At 42.9% G+C, this 25,896-nt stretch overlaps 1 protein-coding gene across 1 annotated transcript in view; it reads left to right on the forward strand.

Moving 5' to 3' along the window:
• vps8 (VPS8 subunit of CORVET complex) overlaps positions 1-25,896 on the forward strand; it is a 73,499-nt gene that overhangs the window by 24,394 nt on the left and 23,209 nt on the right. Inside the window, exons 12-29 of the mRNA XM_078288662.1 lie at positions 279-386; positions 1,228-1,308; positions 5,718-5,888; positions 7,835-7,909; positions 9,411-9,446; positions 10,697-10,787; positions 11,811-11,857; positions 11,987-12,076; positions 12,532-12,578; positions 12,938-13,160; positions 16,458-16,547; positions 16,681-16,732; positions 16,818-16,860; positions 17,398-17,470; positions 19,075-19,194; positions 19,842-19,913; positions 21,465-21,584; positions 25,712-25,768. Coding sequence (XP_078144788.1) covers positions 279-386; positions 1,228-1,308; positions 5,718-5,888; positions 7,835-7,909; positions 9,411-9,446; positions 10,697-10,787; positions 11,811-11,857; positions 11,987-12,076; positions 12,532-12,578; positions 12,938-13,160; positions 16,458-16,547; positions 16,681-16,732; positions 16,818-16,860; positions 17,398-17,470; positions 19,075-19,194; positions 19,842-19,913; positions 21,465-21,584; positions 25,712-25,768 — 1,596 coding nt within the window. The remainder of the gene's footprint in view (positions 1-278; positions 387-1,227; positions 1,309-5,717; positions 5,889-7,834; positions 7,910-9,410; positions 9,447-10,696; positions 10,788-11,810; positions 11,858-11,986; positions 12,077-12,531; positions 12,579-12,937; positions 13,161-16,457; positions 16,548-16,680; positions 16,733-16,817; positions 16,861-17,397; positions 17,471-19,074; positions 19,195-19,841; positions 19,914-21,464; positions 21,585-25,711; positions 25,769-25,896) is intronic.

Below are 25,896 nucleotides of genomic sequence, written 5' to 3' on the forward strand. Positions count from 1 at the left end.
GCTCTGTGCAGCAGTGGGGCGAACGGGCACTGCACTAGTTGAGTCAATGGAGCGCCGGACTAAAAGGAAAGAGCCACTTTCTTGTATTTCACATCATTTTGCGTTTTTTCTTAAAAATTAACCGGTTAGTTACCGGTTAATGGGTGTCGGCCTATCGAAAGCAAAATTAACTGAAACTGACATCCCTAGTCATGTTACTATTTGCCGTTGTAAAGGCCTAATTTCTGGTCATTAAAGCTTCATCTCAGTTACTGACCAGCTGTGCTGATTCTCCCCAGTCGGACCCCTCCAGTGTTCCTCAGTTGGCCTGGCAGTTTGTTCCTGTCCAGAAGACGGTTAACCCCATCCTGGCCTTCTGCAGAGGAGATACCGTACACTTCCTCTTGGTATGCACTCAACTTCCTCTTTACTTCCTGCTGCTTCTTACCTCACTTCCTCTTAAGTTACGGCCGAAATACATGGGACACGGACGCGGTGCGACACGTCTGCCGCAGAATGCCCGCAGCAGAGCGCGTCCAGTATAATCAACTAAAGCTGCTACACGGACCACGGAAGCCGCGCGCACAACTAGAGATGCGCAAAACTAGAGATGACCCGCGCGATGCCCGCGCGGGTCATCTCTAGTTTTGCGCGTCTGGTCTATTTTTTCCCCTCTACGCGCGGCTACGCGGCCCTCAAACAGGTAAAAACTCCATAGATCTGTGTAAAAAATGAGTACAATCTGTTTAAAAATGATTAAAATAAATACCTCATTGTACCAGAGGCAATGTGACGCAGCAGAGCAACCTTGTGGGTGTTTTTACATTGCACATTAAAATAAATCAATCAAATCAATGTGTATCCATGATCCTGTAGTTAAAACGATCTAGTTAATTAATTCAGTACCAGTTAATATAGCCTACACTTCCAAACCCTGCATAACCAACTGCATTATCACTTGGCAAAACTCAACTTGATATCTCCTCAGAAAACCACGGCTGGCACGCAACCACACGCTACAAAGACGGAGTCTGTGTAGCAGGTAAAAAACCCCGCTCCGCCCCGCCTACGTGACGCGGCGTGTCCGTGTCCCATGTATTTCGGCCATTAGTCAGGTTTCCGAGGCGTTTTTCCAGGAGACTGTTTGAAATCTGAACTCACACAAATACTGCATGCCAACAAGAACATGGCTACAGTATAGAGTGTTTGGACCTTCTAAATGTAACCTGTCCACTGCTGTGTGCCCAGGTGAAGAAGGAGGAGACGGGGACCATCCATGTCATCAAACAGAGACAGCTCCACCTCAGTTGTGACATCATCAGCCTCAGTGTGAGTACATGGCTCATGATACGTTCAAGTCCTACGGGAAAGGCGGAAGATACGAGTTGAAAATACTGTTCACCTCAGCTTTCAGATGGTAAACTTCAATCATGCATTCACACATCACGTTTCTCCCAAGGCCTTTGTGATAAACTGGTGCTGGGGAGCCAATGGTAATGTTAAATGAAAATCTGACTGAGAGGATCAGTTATTTTGTCGACTGGAGCAGTGCCACTTAACTCTGCATACACACAACCCCCATCCGCCCATTTTGTACTGTAGACCTCAGTGAAACAATTTGCCACTTGCGCCATTCACTCGGTGGCCATATTGGATTTATGTCAAAACCCTACCCCGAAGACGGCAAAGCAAATTGAAACCAAGGCAAACTCAGCCGGTTATATTTATCTCAAAAGTCTTATTATCAGCATTAACAGCCTGTATCTTTTGTATTAGGGCTTCTCGATAGTCAAATTGTTTGATAGCTGTGTCTGCTAGCTAACACTGGTCATTAGGTGACTTTAGCTGGTTTAAACTGTTACTGTTTAAACTACTTGTCATCTACAACCTACACGATTAGACCTGGTTTGTTCAGAGATTAATAAAACATGACGTAGCTGGCTGCTAACATTAGCTAACGTCACAGATCAATAGCGATGGCAAAACAAGGCTTTGCTCCGTTATTGGATCTTGGGATTCTTTTGGATGTGATGTGCCACGCACATGCACATTTTGTGTTGTGACTGCACTAATGTTGAAGACGATGTATGTTATTTGGCAGGTCTGATTCTATATGTATGTTTGTAGTTTTTGTTATGAAGCATTTTTTACTGCTATTACGTTTATGAAATGTGTTCTACAAATAACTGATTGATTGATTGATTCAGTTTGGCATGGGTCTGGTACAAATAGAGATTATGTGTGAGTGTATTTTGGCAAAGTATGTACTTGGGCTTGTGTGCTTGTGTAACTACGGTAATGTAAATGTGAAAGGGGATTATGTATGTGTAATTGGGATAAAATGCTCACAGATTTTTATTGATTATTTTTCTACAATATGAGGACTCAGGCAGTTTCTTTTTTTGCTAACAAGCCTTTGAGAAAAACTGTTCACAAGGCACAGATGAGGCTGGGGTACACAGAAACTGTCTTGCCAGGTGATATAAATGGGGCTAGATGCTTTTATGGCTGGACCAGTAGGTCAGTGGGTCTTTTGCTCTTTGCAAAGGAGGATCGGTCAGGTAACGCTGCACTTGTACTGTGGCATCCGAGGTGGCGTTTTTTTGCTTTTCTTGCCTCGCTGGTGTCGCTGTCCAGTAGTTTAACACCTGAAGAATATTGAATAACAACGTTACCAGAACTGAACACTCAGTTGTTATACTTCTTTTATCTTTACTTACTTTAGGTTGCATAGCATGAATGAACAATTTATTTATAGCACATAAAAATTACCCGTTGAGGATGCAGTTTGTGAACTTTGTGCTGCAGGGTCTGGCTGTGCTGGATGGATCGGTGTCTGCAAAGATCTGGTCTTTGTCTTGTTTTTCCTATAAGTGCTGCACATTCTGCTGTTAGTCGCGCAGTTGCAGCTTGGGCGTAGATCTGATTGTGACATCCCAACTGTTTTAAATCTAGGATCAAGCAGTGTAGCCATTGTCATTACAGTCATTGTCTCAATAGCTGATCATTTGTCTGTAAGGATTCTGATAAGGTTCTATCCAAGCTGTGTTGCCATATTGGTGGTGATTTGTGGCATCATTTCATTTATTGCGTATCTCAGCATTTGGATGAGAGGGTTGACCTTGGACCCTGTGACTCTCTTCTCCTGTGAAAGCTCCACAGTGGCCACCTGGAATGGAGACAGCACCTTAAGACATTGTGCTGTGCTGTCATATTCATTTGAGGTCAGAGTACACACATCTGTATTGATAGTGGCTAGAGCTGCTGCCACTGGTTGTCTCTTTGCAGCATTTCCAGTGTGCTGTTCCAGCAAGTATCCACCTTCATGATGAGCTTCATCACTGGGTGGCCGTTGCAGTTGCTGCTGCATTTGTCTCAGCCTCTCTTTCGCTGTAGTGCTAGTTTTAAAATAAGTGACCAACTTCCTTGCTCTTGTTCTAATTTCGTCAAGCCCAGGAGTGGCATTGTTATGTCCAGCCTAGGGGAACTGGACACAACATGAATAACGTTTGACTCCCCTCTTTTCCCCCCGCTCCCAAGGAAGTTACCATTGACTTCAGGGTGGGCATTGCCAAAACAGTAAACAAAAGGGATACTAAACAAACCGCTCTAACTTACCGGTCAAAATAAAGAAACCAAGAAAATAAGTAACTAACCGAACTCCCTAAGGCAAAAGCAGGAGAAATACTCAAACAAAACACTACCCACCCCTACGAACATGGGACTGCTACTGTGGTAGGTATTTGCAGAGGTGCACAAGGTCATCAATTTAAAGTAACTGTAAGTTACTTTAGCTAGGTTACACAGTCAGCAACTGCATCAAAACTGGTCGTGCGTGTGTTGGGAGCCAGGAAGGAGAGAGAGAGAGCCCAAGGTAGTAGCTGTCCACTGGCCATCTATCCCTGGAGCTGTCATCCACAGGCCAATTAGCAACCAGGACACACCTACACAATCACCCGGCTCAACCAATCGCAAACCACCACCTGCAAGTAATTGCACACACCCACGAGAGAGAGAGAGAGAGAGAGAGAGAGAGAGAGAGAGAGAGACCACAATACCACAGTCGTCCTCCTGTATCACTACTGCACCTGCACCACGACCACTCGCAGCAATCTCGAGCTTGAACGGCCGCATGAAGTCTGGGGTAGCAAGCACTGGCACACTACAGAGGAGAGCCTTGGCAAAGTCAAATGCTGGCTGGCAGCCAGGTGACCATGTGAATGGTTTTGTGAGACTGACTAGACCGTTCAGGGGAGTGGCGATATCAGCAAAGTTTTTGCAGAACCCGCGGTAGTAGCCACTCATTCCTAAAAAGCAAGTTCATGGCGAGTGGATGGCTCAGGAAAATCATGACAGTCTATTGGAGGAAGTGGTTAGGAGTGACAAAAGCCAAGATTTCAGAGGCTCGAGGTGTTGAGCAAGTCTAACTAGGAGACATATCTGGCCGAACCAACACGATCAACGCAGTCTTCCGTGTGAGGAAGAGTGAAAGAGTCGGGTTTTGTGATGGCATTCACTTTACAAAAATTGTTACAGAAACGAGGCGTTTGCTTCTTGACCCCAAATCTGACCAAAGGTGAACTCCACGCACTGGAGCTCGGTACTGCAAAACCATTTTCCAGGAGATAACTCATGACATGCATGACAGCCCGTTTTGTTGGATTGGGCCTGTGATCACCCACGTCGATGTCATGACTTAAGACATTTGTCTTAGTTGGACTGTCACCAAATAGAGCTAAGTGGCTTTTGATAATTTTTTGCCAACTCAGACAAGTGTGACAAATTAACATCTAGATTGCCGAGGATTTCCGAGTTTTTCAGATGCGCACATGGAACAGAACCATGCTTGTCATTCAATCCGTCCTCCTCGGGACTGTATGACGGACACCAGGGGCAAAACAACAGGACTGCCACGGACAAAGTAACGTTTGATCATATTTGTGACACACACAGGATGTTTTTTTAATTACATAGTCTGTGTCACTCAACTTATGCTCGACAACATATGGACAGCAAAATTTGGCCTGCAGACATGAACCAACAATGGGTAACAGGACTAAAACGTGTTCTCCAAATGTTCTGGTAACCATTTTCTTATGAATTATGGTTTTCAATGGATTTTTTCACTACAAGATTCAGGGCATGTGCAAATTGTTGGCGGTAGCAATCATGTTAGCAGCTGTATCAGTAACAAGGCATCTTACCTTGCCCTGAATGCCCCACTCTTCAATCATTGACTGCTTCACCTCTGCTATGTTCTCTGCTGTGTGGGTTTTGGGAAATGGCTGTACCCCTAAAAGAACGGTGGACAGTTTACAGCTGCTACCACCTGCACCTCAACCATGGCCTTCTCCTTCGGTTCCACATACTTCTTATCCACCATGGTCTTGTTGGAAGATAATATGTGGGGTCCAGCTTTGCCACAAGCTCTTTAAAGTAATACTACTTCAGAGCTTCGGTGTTAGACATAACATCACTACACATCAGCATCAGCCCCATTGCTGTAGTCTTTGATTTGAACCCTCTCCAGCTCTGCTCATCTCGCAACCACATCCACAGAGAATTTTGGTGTAGATTTTATTTTTTGTCCAAAGACCGGTTGTGTTTGCAACTGTTTCCATCTGCTTTGCTGTCTTCCAGGTGGAGTTTCCCAACATGGGTATGATGTAAAGGAGTGTCCTCAATTTGTGCAAAGCAAATTAACTATTCCCTTCTATCTTGTTCTGTCTGTCTTTTAGTGGATTAACAGTCGTACCCTGGTCCTGGTGGACAGCCATGAGAAGCTGCAGGTTGTGGACCGGCCCAGTCAGGAGGTTCTGGAGACTCTGGACCTGGACCAGGTGCAACTGGTCTATAACAGCCGACACTTTAAATCGCTGGCCACGGGGGGGAACGTCTCCCAGGCTCTGGTGAGGGATTAGCTGAAGAGGGAGAGGACCTGTGGACAGAGTTCATGGTTAGGCTCAGCTTTCTGAGGTTAGGGTCAGAGTTCAGTGTTAAAGGGTAACTTCGGTATTTTTCAACCTGGAAACCTATTTTCCCAACTTTTTGTGTCTAAGTAACTAAAGGGGACAACAATTTTTGAAATTGGTCCAGTATTGAGCGAGATCGCGTCAGCCGCAAAACGGGCTGCAATGTAATCTGACGGGGCAATTGTGAACCGTCAATGTACGTCCACTAAAAGTGCTTGTTTTTGCCACTGACATGCTCAGATTGTTATTATAAGTGTCTGACAACATTATGGAAAGGACCCTACAGAGAAATGAAACGTTTTTCTTTACCTTTCGCTTGATCCGGTCTTATAGGCTTATAGCCTATTTCACAATAAAGCCTACGCTTAAAAAACACAACACCAGCCTATAGAAAGAGTAAACTACAATGCACCATGTATTTACCAAGCTTTTGGCTCCGTTAATTTGGCTCCGTTAATTCACCGTTTTTAACTGAGACCGGGGCCAACAAGTCGGTCCAACTCTCTAGACAAAACCACGACACAACTTTCAGGGACCATAACGGCCATCCAGCGGGGAGGTTACCGGACTACCGAGGCTACTGTTATTTACCCCGAGCCCCGGCAGCAGTGTCCTCCACCGGGGAAATGGTCCCTTTACCAGGCGAGCCGTCCCGTCGCCTCCCCCACCGCCTGCCGGCTGACGCGATCTCGCCCAATACTGGACCAATTTAAAAAATTGTTGTCCCCATTAGTTACTTAGACACAAAAAGTTGGGAAAATAGGGTCCAGGTTGACAAATACCGAAGTTACCCTTTAAGGTTACTGTCCTGTAACAGCAATAGCGGCAAAGGGTCAAAGGGGGAAGTTTAGGCGTTATGGATCAGAAAATAAAGGTTAAGGTTAAAAGTTTGGGCTAGTGGTTGGGGTTAGCGCTAGGCCATTGCTGAGTGGACAAAGAGGACAGTTTAGAAGTTATATGTAGAAAGCAATGGTTAAATTTTACATTATTGCCTTGCTTCACCAGGCACTTGTGCTTCTGTACTGGTGCTCAAATTGCAAAGGGCATATTAGCATTAGAATTTCTTGTTGAAACCAGTAGGTAAGCTAGCTTGATAACTAATTAGTTTCACCAAGGCAGTGCCAACATTTGCCATTTTTCGGTTCATTTAAGCACCAATAAATACAGACACGTTTCTTAAGTTACCTTAAGAATAAATGTAGAAACTATTTCTCCTAATGTGATAAATGCCTGGCAAAATAGCAGACTAAAGTTCACGGCAAGGCAAAGATTTGGGTCATGGACTCAACTCAAGGGGAAATGTTTAGGATTAGTGTCAGGACATGGGGTGCAAAATTTTACTGGTTTGGAAACAAAGTTAGGGTTATGAAAGATACTGATAGATGTTAATGGACAGGGCCAAGCCACAAGCCAGAGCATCAGATTCAGTAGGTTCTAGGCAAGGTATGTACAGAGTTTCAGGGTCCAGGTTAGGGTTTAGGGGTCACTAAGGTCAGGGCTGAGAGGTTAAACTAGGGTTAGGGTTAGGGTCACCAAAAGTGGGTGATTATCACTTCTGATTTCTTCCCCTGAGGACCCGGTCTCATTCCCCCCAGATATTTTGATTCGGTCCTAGCTATCCAATGATCTGTGTGGATCAGACCAATTTGACAGTGAGGGGTGGAGACTGTCTCCTCTAAGGGATTGTGCACTATCCAATCAGAATGCAGGGTTCCAACCGCTGATTACCCAACCCCCTGCCTTCAAGAGAGTGTATGTTTGTGTGTGTGTCTCTTTCCTTTTGTCTGTTTTTGTGTATGTGGATACATAGGCGTGTGTTATGTCTTTTTGGCATGTGTTTGTCTAACAGTCTGTGTGTGTGTGTGTGTGTGTGTGTGTTTCAGGCTTTAGTAGGAGAAAAGGCCTGCTACCAATCAGTCTCCAGCTACGCAGGACAGATTGTCTACCTGGGCACCAAGGTACTTTTTTGTGTGTGTATATTGGTTCATGTTTGTTTCTGTGTCTACACTGCCTGCTTTTTGATAGAAGCCCTCGTTTAGCCAGACTGGGCAAATGGCCATGAAACTCTAATGATCTAATTAATCAACAGGGAAAGAAAAAAATAAGTTCTCCTCCTCCCTCCTTACTATCTGTGCACCTAAGTCCAGGGGATCCTCTAGGAGTGGTGAAACTGTCCTTTACTGTTTACTTCTTTCATTGAAGGGCTGAAATGTGAAAATGGAGACATGTCCATGTTCCACTGTGGAACAAATCCTAGAAAACACTGGTGTGTGAAATTGTCAGTTAGATCAGGAAGTGACATCACACATCGATGTGGTTCCTGTCCACAGTGTGTGGGTGTGTGTTCTGAGTAGCTGCTTTTCCAGGGCAGGGCCAAGCAGAGCTAGGCAGGGCTTACCAGGGCTAAATCAACATGGTCAGATGACGGTGATGACGTTTCTCTCAACGGTGATGAGGTTTGTACCCGCACCAGCAATGTTCCGACTCTCAGTGGCGACATTTCGACCCACAGCAGGGCCATTTTGACCCGCAGCAATGGCGTTTCTACTACCGGAGATGACATTTCTACCAGCGGTGGCAACGTTTGTAGCCGCAGCGATGACGTTTGTAGACGCAGCGATGACGTTTGTACCCAAAGCGATGATGTTTGTAGCTGCAGTGATGCCATTTGTACCCGCAGCTATATCGTTTGTAGCCGCAGCGATGACGTTTGTACCTGCAGCGATGACGTTTGTACCCAAAGCGATGACGTTTATACCCACACCGATGATGTTTATACCCGCAGCGATGACATTTCTACCCCGTGGGCAGTACTTTCTCACTAACGCGAACACACTGTAAAGATTGCATTTCCACCTGGCTGACTCTGGCAGATGTCATCGCATTTCCATCACAATGCATCCTGTGTACATTTATATCTGGTATTAACAAGCATTTTCCTTATCCAGATAAGATATCCAGATATAGATCACATTTTAATACCAGGTGGAAATGGGGTCCATGCAATGTCTGTTGGCCATAGGATGCAGAAAGACTAATGCCACTTGATGGAAATTTGGTGACAGAAATAATGTGTAAGTCAAAGGATACCAAAGCAGGCTAGCCCTGTTTGACTGTTAAGGTTGAAACCAGGCTAGTCCTGTTCAAACCTACAGTGGAAACCTGTTTGGCCCTATAACTGAAACCAGGCCATTTTGTTGAGCTCTGTGGAAGTCAGACCTGTGGTTTTGACAGGAAACACAGTTGTGTGAATCACACACTATCAGAATTAGATCAGGTCTAATGAGATATATTTTCTGTTCTGTGTTCCATAAGTAATGCCTCAACTGTTGGTTGGAGCTCCGCGTGCTGCAATTCTGTGTGTTTGTTGAAATTGATTCAGGTTGTGTCTGCAGCGTGAGTGTGTGTGTGTTTGTTTCTTCCTCTTTAACAGTGCTGTGGTATTCTCTTGTCTTGCAGTCGGCTCACATTATGACTCTGAGGAACTGGAGAGAGGTACGTCTCGTATTGTTTTAGTATACTGCACACCGAGGATACAAAATAAGTTGAAGTTCTACCTCGTGTCTTGCATGCAGGTCTTCAGGGAAAAGGAAATGTGACGTTATGACTATATGCCTAGTGTACTCATTCATAGTAAGTGTGCTGTAGCAGTGGACACTGAGCATACAAAATACTAGGAACATCTGTTCTTTCTATAAAATGTCCACAATGAACCAAGCAATTCCAGCTGAAAGCTATAATCTTAGTGATTTCACCACTTGAGTCATGAAGGGGAGGAAAAAGGTGAGTCAACTGCAGTCATTTGAGACATGGTTTGTGCAGAGTGCAAGTCAATATTAGCAAGGTGTTACTGAAATTTTGTACACTCCATGTAGTTACAGCCATGTAGCTACAGACTGCTATGACATGAACACACATTATTCATTTGAAAATGTATTTAGAAGCATATTCTGCCAAGATGGCAGTACTTTAGAACTGTGCTCAACCAAATGTGAAAGAAGAAATCAAATTATGAAACATGCATGCACACGTTCGCTGATAAGCCCAAGCTGTTAATTGTCTCTATCAGCAAGAAAATCCCAACAGTTTAATTACTAGAATCATATTTTTAGATCACTGCATACTTTGCCATTGTACCCACTTACTTAGTTTGTCAGTTAGTTGAAGTTCATGTCTGTGGTTCCAATTAATGATATTCTAATGTCTTGTAGCATGCTCTACAGAACAACCTGTATTGCTATTACTATTATTATTACAATTGTTTATGCTCATTGCTATGAAAGTTGTCTTGTTGTATCTCATAGGCAAACTCTATTCACCACCCCAAATCTCCCTATATTTTTCATTTTTCCTTGCTTGTGAAAGTCTGTGGGTATATAGAGAACATTTTTCTTGCTCAATCACACTGCAAAGCTGAACAAAGTGTTAAAGGGATGTCTCTGGTCTCAGCGCCTCTTTGGTTTGTCTGTGGTTCATAAACACACACTTATTGTTGCAAATAGCAACCTAAATATTCAAGCAAACAGCTCCCTGTGGATATAATGAGGCTTTTAGCATCAGCGCTAAGTGACGTACGTGTGTGTGTGTGTAACAGAGAGATAAGTGAGGTGTGTGATAAACTGGAGATTGTCTAATTTACATTAGACAATCACTAGACCAACTACTGCTTGCTCTAGTACACTTAAACAGTAGATTAGACTCCAAATCAGACTCTCCCCCCTCTCTCTCTCTCTCTCTCTCTTCAGCGTGTAGACTGTTTGTTGAAGCAGGAGCGTTTCGTTGAGGCTCTCTCTCTAGCCTGGTCCTTTCATGAGGGAACTGCCAAGGCTGTGCTTGGTGGGTACAACATACAATCAGGAACACGCAACCAACAACCTGTCAGTCAGTCAGTCCAGCACATTTATAGCCAGACTTCCTACTAACAACAACACATCATGTAAAAGTGCCCAGCCAGCTGAAACAGCCCTGTGTTTAACAGATTGTTCATATGGCTGCCTTACCATGTGGAAATATATCAGTTTTTACCTAAATATAGTTAGTACATGTTAGTGTGTGCTTGATGAAAAATGGCCATGGCACTATTGTGGGAAAGTTACAACCAAGGAGCATTATAGCTGAAGTTTGAATGAAAGGAGGGAAATGCTCACATAGATTTGTCACATTAGTTATATTAGCCTATACAGCCTATGCATAATACATTAGTATATGGAGGGCTGCAGATGTAGCCTATATATTAAATAGTCAGGGTAAAATGACATGGCATATACACAGAAGTATTTACTTCTATTGTGTGTGTAAACGGCTTAATTGAATTATTCTCATAATGAGAGTAAGAACAATAGTCGAATTATTTGTTTGTAGCCAATGTATACTTGTTTAACGAAATCCAACCAATAAACCAACAATAATGTAATCAACTTGACAACTACAAAATTGTATATCAGCACAATACAGAAGATATATACAGTATAAACGTACTGTACACCATGACACAGGTTCCTTGTCATTGGTGTAAGGGAGTGAAGTGTGGGATGACTGACTGACCAACCTGAATTTGCGATTCCTAGCCTGTGATGCGGAAAAACAGCAAGACCACTTTAAGAATGGATTGACCTGTTGTTAATTGGTCAGATCACTAGTGACATATTCTGTCGTACGATTAGGATGGGTGGTCGATTGATAGGTGTATCCCTAATTTGTATAGAATTATGGGATTATGGAATGAATTATGAGAAGTCACCAGCCAGTGGGAGACTTTGAAATCACAGAGCAGCAGTGTCCCTCTGTTTTAGCCCGTTGTTGATATTCAAGTATACTATATACCAGAATACCAGTGTGTGACTGTTGTGTTTTTACCAGGTCTGTTTGGAGACCCAGTCAAGAGGAAAGGAGTGGTCGCTGACAAGGTAGGAAGAGAAAACTCCTGCTTTCTGTTTTCCATCTGTCTTTTCCCTCAACTTTCTCCAATGTGAACTTTTTCCTGCTCTTCGATGAACAGATTTTCTCTGTGTGCGTGTGTGTATGTGTGTGTTCAGATGGTAGAGATCCTTTTCCAGTTTGCAGAGCGTTCTTTGAAGAAGTGTCCAGAACAAGGCAAGATCCAAGTGATGGAGCAACACTTCCAGGTGAGCTAACACATAACCTTGGTGTCTTGTCACCATGTGTTGCTTCGATCACAATTGTGAAAAGGCTGTTTTTCTAGAAATAGCAGGAATGAGCAAATTTTATCAAATGGCCATTGTTTCCTCCGATGCTTGAATAGCCTAGAAATTTGATGTATTTTCGAAGAAATAAAATAAAACACCCCCCACCAAAAAACCTGGGAGAAAAAACGAAAATATCACGATAATATCGTATATCGAGATACTTTGGTGGGACAGTATTGCAATATTAAATTTTGGATATCGCCCAAGCCTAGTGTGGATGTGTGTACGTGTGGTGAGTTTTTAAGATGATTTTAGTTACTTTTTCCTCTGTTTTGTTGTGATGTCTCATTAAAGAACACCCAAAGTCAAAGTGTCTTTCTCTGTCTGTTTTTCTCTCCCACTTTCTCTCTCCGTCTCTCTTTCTGTCTTTCTAGGATGTGGTGCCTGTCCTGGTGGATTACTGTCTGCTGCTGCAGAGGATGTTAGTGAAATAGACTAGTACTTACACACAAACACACACACACATAAAGGTTTGAGTCATTTGGTCAGTTGTGGAATAACCAGCTAATTGGCCACTGACGTTAATAGTAACAGTTGAGACTAGGGATGCACGTTAAAAGATTTTGCTTGTTTGACTTTTACTCAAGTTAATTAACAAATGTTAAATGTTTGCCGGGCCCAAATTTGTCATGTAACTATAAACTTAATAATACAAATGGAGCATCTAGTATTTTGCTCCTAAAATTTTCAGGCCTATTACAAATAAGAATGTAACACTGACTGTTTGATATTGAACGTGTGTGTGTGTGTGTGGTTTCGTGTACATGTGTGTGTGTGCAGTGACTTGCTGTTTAACCAGCTGTACGGACGGCTTGTGGAGAATGTGGTCGCTAAGGGGGTCTTCCTGGAGTCACTGGAGTCGTACATCATTGCCGAGCGCCTGGGTCACCTGACCACACCCGTCATGAGGGACCTGCTGGCTCATTACCATGGCAATGGCATGATGGACAGCCTGGAGAACTGCATAGTCCACCTGGACGTCACCAGCCTAGACATACAACAGGTGTGCATGTGTGTGCAACTAGGAGAGTATGGTATACAGGAAATGCAGAAATATACCAGAGTGTATTTTTTTGTCTGAGCTCAAAGCAACATTAACAAAACAGGAGGGAATCAAGTTTTTAGATCATGGAAGTGCTCCAACTTAGTTATGGAAAGTCATGGAATAGTTACAGAATAGTAGGCACATGTAGTGAAGCTGTGACATTGGCTTTACATAGACTTACAATGAAGACCCAGGAGTTTAGACACATGTAGCCTACCTGTATGTTGGCTTTACATAGACTTACAATGGAGACTCAGCAGTTAGACACATGTAGCCTAGCTGTATGTTACCTTACATAGACTTACAATGAAGACCCAGGAGTTAGACGCATGCAGCCTAGCTGTATGTTACTTTACATAGACTTACAATGAAGACCCAGGAGTTAGACGCATGTAGCCTAGGTCAGTGGTCTTCAACCGGGGGTCCGGGGGTTATTTTTTAGACAAAAATAATAATATTGAGTAAACTCCAAGTATTAATAGGCAATAAGATACTTTTGACAAAAATGATTTACAAAATGAATGATTCCCATGCAACCACGGTGCGTGATGCAGAGCCTACACGTGACCAACCGCCATTGAAAAAAATTAGCTTGCTTGCTAGCAAGCTAAGTGTTGGCTAAAACGCAGTTCGGTGCTAAAATAATTAATAACTAGCCTACTACTAGGTTAATATGTGAAGTAGAATGGATCGCTTTGTAACAGTAACTAGGCCTCGAGCTCGGGATCCTACCGTTACTCCTTCCACCTCGTCCGAGACCACAGGTGAACCTGCCCCAGCAGCACCTGCCCCAGCGGCAGAGGGTAAACGCAAAAGAGATAAGCCCCGAAAATATTCAGAAACCTACCTAAAGTTTGGATTTACCTTCAAAGAAACCGAAGGGATTGAATTGCCGATGTGTGTTGTTTGTTCGGCGATGCTCTCAAACAAAAGCATGAAGCCATCAAAGCTGCAGCGACACTTGGAGAAGAATCACGGCCACTTGTAAGATAAAACACTGGAACACTTTCAGGCTCATCTGAACTCTCTCCAATGCCTACAGACGATGAGAAAATCAGCGAAAGTTGGAGAGCTTGCTTTGAAAGCCTCATATCAAGTTGCTCTTCGCATTGCTCAATGTAAAAAACCATATACAATTGCAGAAGATTTGATATTGCCCGCGGCCAGTGATATGTGCAAGACAATGTTTGGGATTGATGAATATGTAAATAAAAGATAAAGACTATCCCGTTGTCAGACACAACGATTGCTCGGCGAATTGGTGAAATGGCATCTGATGTGAGGGTGCAATTAATCAAGAAACTAAAATTGGCAGAGGCGTTTGCATTACAGTTAGATGAATCTGTGGACATGTCCAAAGACGCACAGCTCTTGGCATTTGTGCGTTTTGTTGACCAAAACGAAATGAGTGAGGATTTTTTGTTTTGTAAGAAGCTTCCTGAACGCACAACAAGTTCTGAAATTTTCAAAGTGATTGATTACTTTTTCAGAGAAAATGGCATAATCTGGGCAAAATGTGTTGCGATTTGTACTGACGGTGCGCGAGCTATGACTGGTCAAAAAAGTGGACTGATTGCGTTTGTCAAAAAAGTCGCCCCACACGTTCTGTGGACTCATTGCATGTTACACGGAGAATCTCTGGCTGCCAAAGAAATGAGTGCTGAATTTGCTGACGTTATGGACACTGTTGTGAAGGCTGTCAATTTTATTAAGAAGAGTGCCTTGCAAACACGTCTCTTTGCTTCTCTCTGCGATGCTACGGGAGAGGAACACAATGCGCTCCTTTACCATTCTGAGGTCAGATGGTCGTGGATCAGTATTGGCACGCGTGTTCAAGTTACGCACAGCTATCCACGAGTTTTTAGTTGGTCAAAACTGCGCGGAGCTGGCTGCGGATTTCAATGACAATGTCTGGGTCACTAAACTGGCATATCTGGCAGACGTTTTCTCAGAGTTGAACAGACTGAATGGTTCTATGCAGGGCCGCAATACACATGGCATTCAGCTGTATGACAAGATGGAAGGCTTTCTGAAGAAAACAAAAAGATGGAGAGAGCGAATCAGGGGAGGTAACATTTCCATGTTTCCGTCAATGGAGGAGTTGGCTGATTCTGCGGTGCTCTCGCCTGACGTGAAACGTGCAATTGTTGGACACTTGGAGGCACTCGAAAGTCAATTTGAAAAATACTTTTCTGAGGCTGAGTCCTGGAGAAGGGACAAGACATGGATACAGTTTCCATTCAAACACAATGCATCGGACGGCTCAAACTTGACAGCCTCTGAGGAAGATCAGCTGATCGACCTATCCACAGACAGTATGCACAAGAATGTGTATGAGTCAAGGCCTCTCATCCAGTTCTGGATCTATTGCCAGAAAGCCTTCCACCAGCTGACAGCAAAGGCAATGGTGAGCCTTTTGCCTTTTGCAACAACTTATCTTTGTGAAAGTGGATTCTCCTCACTCACCTACCTGAAGAGTAAATACCGTTCAAGACTGCAGCCTGAGGATGATATGATGCTCTGCCTGACAGTCTCCAACGTAAGCATAATAACTGAGTATATAAATAGGTTAATAAGGGATTATAAATATGTTATTATAGGCCAATTTTTTTTAATCTAGGGGGTCCCTGCTCTGTTTCTCTATCGACCAAGGGGTCCTCGGGCTGAAAAAGGTTGAAGACCCCTGGCCTAGGTGTATGTTACCTTTACATAGACTTACAATGAAGACCCAGGATTTAGACATATGTAGCCTACCTGTACGTTGGCTTTACATAGACTTAAAATGGAGACCCAGGAGTTTGACGTATGTAGCCTAGCTGTACATTAGCTTTACATAGACTTACAATGGAGGCTCAGAGGTTAGACGCATGTAGCCTAGCTGTGTACATGAGGCATTCAATTAAGATTTGGCTTAGAGTGTACATTACACCTGTGCTGCATCTACACTTCACAAGATTTATTTTTTACACATTCATGAGGATATCACCACTTTGTTTACTGCTAATTAGGGCTGCACGATTATGGCAAAAATTCTAATCCTGATTATTTTGCTTTGTATTGTGATCACCATTATTAATCAAGATGATTTGCCTTGGTTTCAGGAAACAACATTATTGTATTGCACTTTTTGCACCTTAACATATATTTTCACTTTTTCACTTTTTTCAGTGCAGTATAAGTGGCAGCAGCTAGAAAGTCTTGCTGTCACTCTCATTTTTACCAAAGCCAGTCGTGTGTGTGTGTGTATGTGTCTAGGTGGTTCAGGTGTGTTGGGAGAACCAGCTCTACGACGCTATGATCTACGTTTTCAACAGCGGCATGAATGACTATATCACACCTATGGAGGTAACAACAAGCTAGGTTTCTACATAGGTGCTCACCCAAAATAACACCAGGGGTACTTGCATCAGATCCTGTGTATTGGTAAATAACAACAACACAATGAGCAACCTTTGTCTACTTCCTTGTTGTATGTCAGAAACTCTTTGCAGTGATTGGCCCACCACTTAGAGAGGGGAGGACTCTGACAGGTAAGCCCGGAGTTCATAGTATTCATTTGAAATACTTGGATAGTACAAAGAGGAATTTTAACTCTCTCTCTTTCTCTTTGGACAGATGAGCAAGTGGTGATGGGTAACAAGCTGTTGGTGTATATAAGGTAGCAAACACACAGACATCAATTCACTAAACCCAAAGCTAAGTCCATGCAGCGGATATCATTTACCGCCAAAATGTCCAAATCTGATTATAACTGCAACATTTCTGGTGACAAAGTGGAGCAATGACTGATGAGATATTATTTGGTTAATGTTATTATTAGATGTCTGTCACCAAACTATCGTCTCAGAGGGAACATCACCATTGAGCTGGGTGTTATGAGGGGGGTATACTGTAGTACAGAAGGTGAGGAAGCATTAGGAGAAAAGTTGAGATTTTTGAAATCCATTCAAAAAGTTTTCAATTCATTCAGAAGCCTTTGGTAGTGAAAACATACATAATGCAGGATATACTGTATGTTTTCCTTTAGGAGTGAGAAAAAAACACTGTTGAATAATTTAAAGATGCTACTTATTATTTTTAACCATCAGTATATAATTGTAAAAGTGATTGTGATACCTTGGTGTTAGCAGTTTTAAAAGTCAATGTAGTTTCACTCACTCCTGGGCTCTGTGTGTGTGTGTGTGTGTGTATGTAGCTGCTGTCTGGCAGGAAGGGCCTATCCACTAGGAGACATTCCGGAAGACCTTGTGGCTCAAGTGAAGAACCAGGTATGTAGATGGCTGTGTGTGTGTGTTTGTTTGCTCTTATGCCTATGCATACCTCCTATGCTTATAAGGCTCTCACAAGGATAAAAAAAGATGAGGAAAATTTCACTGATCAAGTGAGTGAGCTTGTTAGGAACAGAAGTTTGTGTTGATGATGGTTGCTGAAGATAAGTGTGTGTATTTTTCAAATGAGACAGTTTGCAGCTAAAAGTGCATGTGTGTGTAAGAGTTCATCAAATGTCAAAACACACACATCCACATCCATACACAGACACACACACAGTCACATTAACAAACATCCGCCCTTTCCAAACCTACCCCCTACTGAGAGGGGAGTGAGGAGAATATCTCTCTCAGTTAATACACACACACACACACACACACACACACACACACACACACACACACACACACACGCACACAGTGGGTCGGTCACGCTGATATCCACTGAAAGGTTTTAGTGGATGGGTGGAACGGACAGGCCTGTTTCCTGTTAAGAGCTACTGTGGGAATGGCTGTGATCTCACTCTTCGGGAATGCTGCCCTGTATATGTATGTGTGCCTATAGCTGCCTCCACTGATATAGATATTTTCTAATAACAATGTAAAGCAAAAAAGTGCAGCTGAAATGCTCATGTGGAGATGTCACATTATTTATATTAGCCTATATAGCCTATGTATAGTACATTATAGCATATAGGGGGGGCTGCAGATGTCGCCAATACATTGAATAGTCAGTGTAACATGGCATATGAATGGGAGTATGTACTTCTATTGCACCTGGAAAAAGCTTAATCTAATTATTATGATAATCAGAGAAAGAGCAATAATTGCATTATTTGTTTGCATGTAAAGGTAGCCATATAGTTGTTTAGCGAAGTTCGACCATTGATTGTCACAAGCATTTACTTAAGGATATTATGATAATCTTTAGACATGATCAATTAAAATGTTTTGTAATTAGCTTTATCAGACACAGATATTTATCAGAACATTACACACACACACACACACACACACACACACTCACTTGATGTCAGATTACAGTGAAAGGAGGATAATGGCCTCTATGCTCTTTCATCTCCACCACAATTATGAAACCACGGTAACGTCTCTAATACCATGGCAACCGTCGTCAGGTGTCAGAGGTGTCACCGTGTATTTGGTCGCCGTGGCAACAAACAAGCTTGTGAGCTATACTGTATATTTTTGGATGAGAGGAAAAATGGGGTCAGATTGTTGGAAGTGCCGACTATTTATACCCATCTATCAAGAAAAATAGCTTTTGTAAACCTGATTGTTAAAGCTCGGAACTGTAGAGAAAAGTGTGACAAGAGGGAAAGAGATATTTTCTGATGTTCTGATTTAAAGGGCCGTTTGGTAATGGATAAATGTTGAATGGTTGAATGGTGAATGGTTGAATGAACTAATGCTGGAAAAACACTGCGATGTCGCACATATTCCTTGAACTTCCTCGAAGAAGACATCTAAAGTAATATCTAAAATAACTTACGGGTGTTTTGTGTTAACGTGTACGCGTGCACCTGTATACCTGCATGCTAATCTGCATGTGTAGGCGTGTGTTTATTACAAGCCATGTGTCTCAGGTGTTCGAGTTCCTGATCCGTCTCCACTCAGCCGACTCGGAGGAGGAGGAGGAGGTTTTTCCGTTCATCCGTACGCTCCTCCACTTTGACACCCGGGAGTTCCTCAATGTCCTGGCCCTGGTGAGCTACATCAACAGCCAGGAAACACAACACAACACACAGGTACAACCTCGCCTCCCGTAGGCCCGCCGGACCGCCAACCAAGTCAAAAAGCTGATCAGTGACTCTTGATCGATTAAGCAGCCTCCCCTTCTGGCAATTGGAGATTTTGTGTGATTTGAGCAGTTGTCAATTAGCCAATGCATTCAGGGTGCTGACAAACCGGATCAATTTCGAGCCATTGCATTTCATTTCAAATTGAAAGGCAAATTTAAGTTTTGAATCCATTCAACAAATTCATTTTTTTAATTCAACAGTCCAATATGAGCATGGTCTTTGCTGTTACTAATTTCTTTCCAGTACACTTCCTGAAATGTTTGAATTAAAAGTGAATCGGACCCAGTCCTGCCTACAGTACTAGGCTTGTGATTTGGTAGAAGTTGTCCTCCAGTTTGTCAACGGCTTCATGTTGCCATAATCAACCTCTGAGCAGCTTTGCAGACACAGCCTTTGATAAATACTCTGCTTTCAGGCTGTGTTTCTCATTTTGAAGTGAAGACAATTTCACATCTTTCACCAAGCAGCTTGGAGCGCTGAGATTCATTTATTTTTCTTTTATGGATTCTTTTCTCTTTGTCATTTATTATTATGTCCTGCCTTCGTTGTAGACGTTTGAGGACTTTAAAAACGACAAACAGGCCCTGGAGTACCAACAGAGGATAGTGGACATCTTGCTTAAGGTAAAATCCCTCAAAAGATCCCACCAGCATGCGCGCTCTCTTTCAGCAACGCGCTGCTGTTCACACCTGGCAGCTAACCAGTACAACCAGTCTTCTACTGTTGACCAGTACAACCACAGCAGTGTTTCCCACAGGCTGACAATGTACTTGTGGCGGTGGGCGTTTAGGATTAATTACTTGTCCTTACCTACAGTGAGAGTGGTATGTCCAGTGGAATCCAACTGGTGATCAGGGGCAACATGCACTTAAGTGTCTGCACTGCACTCATAACCCTAACCCTAACCCTTTCTATCTGACTGTTGAGCAGTGTTATAAATCTCTGATTAAAAAGTATGAAGTTACTGTTTACAAATACCGTTACTAACACATGCCAGTTTGGAGCAAATTGTGGAATGCTAAGTTTCACTTTCGTTTTCACACTGGGAGGCTCTGTCAGATTGAGTACAACGCTGCTACAATGATCCGTGCAATGCCAAATGACAAACATGACGTGATGTGCATTAGGCACAGCGTTAGAGATCGATTTAGATCAATTTCTATACATTGACCAACTTATAATTTTTTGGCAGTGCACAACAGATGAGACTATGTATGGGAAACACTGCAGTCTTCCACTGTCGGCTACTGGGCAGCTCTACTGGAGCAATTAGGGTTCATAGTTGTAGAGGGGAGAGTGTTTCTCTTCACTTTCCTTTTCCATAACTACTAGGCTACAACTGCTACTTGTTCAGCTACCTTGCATGTAGCATAGGACTGATGTCTCTCTCTCTCTCTCTCTCTCTCTCTCCCTCTCTCTCTCTCTCTCTCTCTCTCTCCTTTCTATTTTGACTAGCTAGTACTTTTTCACAAGACTTAGTTGCACATAAAATGCCATAGTTTCTGTTAATGATATTGCATCACCTTCTTTCCTGGTATTTGAACTAAACTACACTGGTGGTATTTGGTGGTATTTGAACTATACTGTTATTGAAATTTGCACATTTTATAATATGATTTATAATTATTTCAACAAGATTTGATTTGGCCAATACTGCTTATTGACCCCTCATAGAAATGTGTGTGTGTGTGTGTGTGTTTGAATAATATAATGATAATATGTGTTATATTGTACATATTTATGGCTACACTTATTTGTAGATGTGCCTTGAGATTTGGGTTTGACCTTTAGTGTGCCTTAGCCAAAAAAAGATTGAAAAACCACTGATCTATGGTGTCTCAATTAGTGGAGATAGAGCTTCTCTGTTGCAGCCTCACTTCCTGATTAAGGCTGAGAAGACCACTGGAGTTTTTCATCTTTAAATGGTCACCAGGTTAATGAGCAAACATGAGTGAAAACGATGCACTGTATGTTTTTAGCCTTGTCTACCTGCATTGCCTTGTTTTGTTTACCTTGCGATGTACATAATTGACCAAAGATGGGATCACTAAACAGCTACAGCTTCTTTACTCCTCTTTCGCATCACTCTGTCTCTGTTTTCCTCTTTTCTTTCCATCTGTCTTGAGTATTCTGCTTTGCTCAGGTTATTAATATGTCTCTTTCTGGTTACCTAGGTGATGGTGGACAACCCAGACTTTACTCCCTCCCAGGTGGGCGGGCTCTTCACCTTCCTGGCTCGCCAACTGGCCAAGCCAGACAACACGCTATTTGTTAACAGGAAACTCTTCGACCAGGTAACCTATCAGATCCCAACATATCACAAGCGTTTCAGCACCTCCAACCACTGGCTGGAGTTAACTTTAGCTCCGAGTTTAAGTAGCTTTGAAGTGAGCTTGAATAAAATCTTTTTATAAAAAGGTAGCTCTGTTCCATATCCATCTTGCGCGTGTACAAGTCAAACATTTGTACCAACAAATTCATGTGTGACCTAGGACCTAATACAGTAGTAAACTACTGTTTGATCAGTCATTTTACACTGGAGTTGCACTTGCCTTCAGTGTTGAGTGACTGCCTATTGATAGCTACGTTAACCAGCTCACTGCGGTAGTTGGCAGCCAGCTTTACCAGACTGCGAGTGCTATCGTGGGACTTTCCTTTAATGCTAGGAGGCTGTTGTCTACCTCCTTTTGAGACTGAAATGGATGGCTGGTGGGATGGTGAGATTCGCGCCTTGTCTGGCCTGGAACTTTGATGGCTTGGTTGTGGCTCTTCAACTCTTAGGTCGTCTCCCTCTCATCAATGAGGACTCTTTCTCAATTTCCATTCTTGTTCCTCAGTAATGCGTTTTATGTAGCTAATATCCAACGGCTGAAGCACACTTCCAAAACAAAAGAATGCAAGCTAAGTTTCTCTCCAAGAAACTTAGCAACTCTCCAAGACAATTTAGGAATGACGTTCTCCACAAGCACAGAAGTATAGATTTGGCATTCATGGTTTTTGATATTTAACAGAAGTCATTGAGTTGGCAACATATGACCCCACACAGCTGCAAGGAGAGAGGGATGAGAACTGCTTTGCACAGTGTGGGCCCTTCAATTCTATATGGAGGCAAGAGCTAGCTTTCACCAGTTTGATGGATGTGTGTTTTGTGGGGGGAGTAAACCGAAACTGTTCGTCCAGAGGCTTTCCAGATGGATTGTAGTGGTGATTGCTCAAGCGTACAGGTTCAAGGGCCCATCTCTGCTATTGAATGTGAAGGGCCATTCCACTGGGAGTGTAATGGCCCATGCATGCACCTTTTCCTCAGTTCTACAGGGTCAGTGTGGCTGCTCCCTCTGCTGTGGCACCTTCAGCCTTCAGCCTGTTCTCTATGAGATGGGTGTTGATTCATTGCGACCTTGTTGGTAAAAGACATGCTGTGTTAAGTAGCGCCTCTGTCAGTCAGGAAGAATGAAATAAAACAAGAGTTACGAATGTAACTATGGTTTTGTGAATTCTGGATGACCACCAGAATGTTCTGTTACTCTGAATCTCGATGAGAAGACTCAGTAGTGCGAAAAACCTCTAATTAATATGAATAAAAGGGGCTTATATACAGGGGAGAGCATTCATCCTTGGTCACACGTGACTTTGTTGGTGTAAACAGCTGTGTGTGTGCGAGATGGATGTTAAGCACCAGTACAAAGTGCCAGTATTAATCACTATAAGCCTCTTTCCCAAAACTGGTTAGCGCTTCTCCACCTTTAAGATCCTTTGTGTCTCTTACTGACTAGGGTTCACACGTTTCTTGCGGTCAACATCACACCCTAGATTTAGACTTCTAAGGCGGTTATTATTGTTGAGTTGTGGTTGATGATAACAACTCAACCATCTCCTGCTCATGGAAATTCTCATTTGTCAGTTCCATTGCAAAACACACTCAACTAGCCAATCAACTCCATAACTCTCTGCTGCCTAAGAATTCCTTTTCATAGATCAACAAATTGCAGTCATCATTCTTCATTCCATACCACCTTCAACTTCGCCTCCCTCTCAAAATTAAAAAGCAAAAGTGGTACCTTAGTACTCAGAGTCAAAAGACGTTCCAAAAATTTTAGTGTAAATGGTATTCAACTAACCTAGGAGTCCATCAACTACGCTACAGGGTAAGGACAGCCTTACCCTCTACAGACAACCTTTATCTATGGCCTGGTCTACCTACCTTTCTAATTTGATTGAGGCATACAATGATAACCCTAGTTTTCTTTTTAGTACCATTACAAGTTACTTTCTGCCACTTCCTTCAGCATGCTTTGCCTTTTATGACAATTTTAATAGAAAAATATACCTGTATCCTACACCCCATCCCCACCAAAGAAGTTGCAATTTAAGCCCAGACTCAACTCTGAAGATCTGAAAGATTACAGACCAAAAAAAGCTTACTCACTTTATCAATTTAAACATCTACGACCTTGTCCAATAGGGCTTCAGACCTCAGCACAGCACTAAGACAGCTTTAATCAAAGTAACAAATGACCCTGCGATTCGCCACAGATTGAGGGCTCTGAATCAGTCCTCGTTTTCTTTGCTTTAAGTGCAGCCTTTTATACTGGTGATCAGGGTGTCATCCTGGACCATTTAGAAAATGTGGTTGGCATCCACAACGCTGCTCTTAAACGGAGCCAGAGTTGATGGTTAAAAGTTTAGCCATGATTGAACATTGTACTGACAACTCTCTCGTCATGAGCACCCTTAAATCACTTATAAAAAGCAGCTGCCTTGTTCTAATAAGGACTTAATAATAATTCAGACACTAATATCAGACTGAGCTAGCCTGGTAAAACCATCCTGATCACGTGACCTCACATTCTGTTTTGCTCCACTGATCAGTCTGGACTTCCCGCCGCCCACATCGATTTCAGTGGGCGGGAGTACTTGCCTTGACAGACAAACTCCTTCAGCCAATCAGCGAATCCAAATTCAAATCCAGTCTGAAGAATGGCGAAAACGTCTTTTCCACCGAGAAACTCCGCTAGTGCATACTCTTGTTCTTGTTTAATTGTTGTTATTGAGTCTATTTCTGCAATAACTGCACTTATGGCTGTGTTTACTAACGTTAACGTTACCGCTCGTTGCTTCAGGAGACGCCATTACTGTTTTGCCAGCGGCGGCCTGTATTTCCCCTCATCAACTACGGCGCAGTCCCTGATTGGCCCGGTTACATTGTAATTTCAAGAAATCGATGTGGGCGGCTGGAAGTCCAGACTGATCCGTGGAGCGAAACAGAATGTGAGGTCACGTGATCAGGATGGTCTTACCAGGCTAAGACTGAACACCCTCTGACCATGAACACAGTTAAGCATAGTTTATGCTTGGTCGCTCAGCACTCTCGACAGTTGTCTCTTGACAAAAGACACTATGTCGCACCACATTCGGCATTCATGCCTTGGCAAAGATGTAGCAATAGGTTCTGTCATCTCCATGGTAACGAGACGCTGTCTGGTTTGTTGACATGCTCTGCAAACTTGGCAGCGTCCGATGAAATGCCGGTCTTGGCTGACGAAGAAGAGATTTTGAACCTTCTTCTTTTGAAGTCGCGATATTTTCACTTCTGCCAGGCTTTCCTCTATTCCTTCCCTGTTTGACTTGGATTGTTTATGTTTTCACGGAAGCAAGAAAGTGGTGAACATTACCATGGCAACCAAAACTAATGCCCTGCAACACTTTTTTCAGTCAAAAAGGTGTCATTTTTTGTTGAGAGACAACCCTAACCCTACCAAGCACACATGAAGCTTTAGTTTGTTTAGTTTAGTTTTAAGTCGCCCTGATGTGCAAATGGATAAATTTTTAAAAGACTCTAAAACGTACAGGTGAAATGTCTTTCAATGGATGGTAGAAATAATTTAGTACAAAATTGTTAATATTTGCAGAGTGGGCTGAGAAAGTAGGAAAGGGTGAGAGCTATAGTGAATTGGAGCCACAGAAGGCAAAGTTCTGTTCGGATTTGACCAGCAGAGGTCAGGTCCGCTACCCCATCTCTCGCCATTCTGCTTTAAAGTATAAGATAGAAAAAAACAGAATAGAATGGAATAGAAAGGCAGATGTCGGTGGTGGACGAGATGAGTCCACCACCGACATCACCCCCCCCCCCCTCCCCCCACCAAAATGTGAAGCGCTTTGAGTACTTAGAAAAGCGCTATATAAATGTAATCAATTATTATTATTATTATGTCCATAAGTGGAAATTTTCATGCACTTCAGTTTAAGCCTACATTACATTAAACAGCAACCCAATTGCTGAAAAGTTCAAAGTACATCTACATAGATACAGACGTGGCTGCAGCTTCTTCTGCTGCTGACACCACTCTTTAAACACCAACATTTATCTATGTTTCTCTGTCTGTTAAATTCCTTCTCACCTTTGTTGTGATTGGTTCTTAAGGTTCTGGAGTTCCTGTGTAGCCCAGATGACGACTCTCGACACACTGAGAGGCAGCAGGTTGGTGAAACACACACACATACCAGTTCCTAACAAAGAGTTGCATGCGAGCCAACAACAGAATGGCTTGAAACAGTAAATATCAGGCAATAGTTGGAATGAAGCAACCACAGCGAGCCGCGGCAACC

The sequence above is a fragment of the Centroberyx gerrardi genome, chromosome 15 (genome assembly GCF_048128805.1).
Source record: "Centroberyx gerrardi isolate f3 chromosome 15, fCenGer3.hap1.cur.20231027, whole genome shotgun sequence".
Lineage (NCBI taxonomy): Eukaryota > Metazoa > Chordata > Actinopteri > Beryciformes > Berycidae > Centroberyx > Centroberyx gerrardi.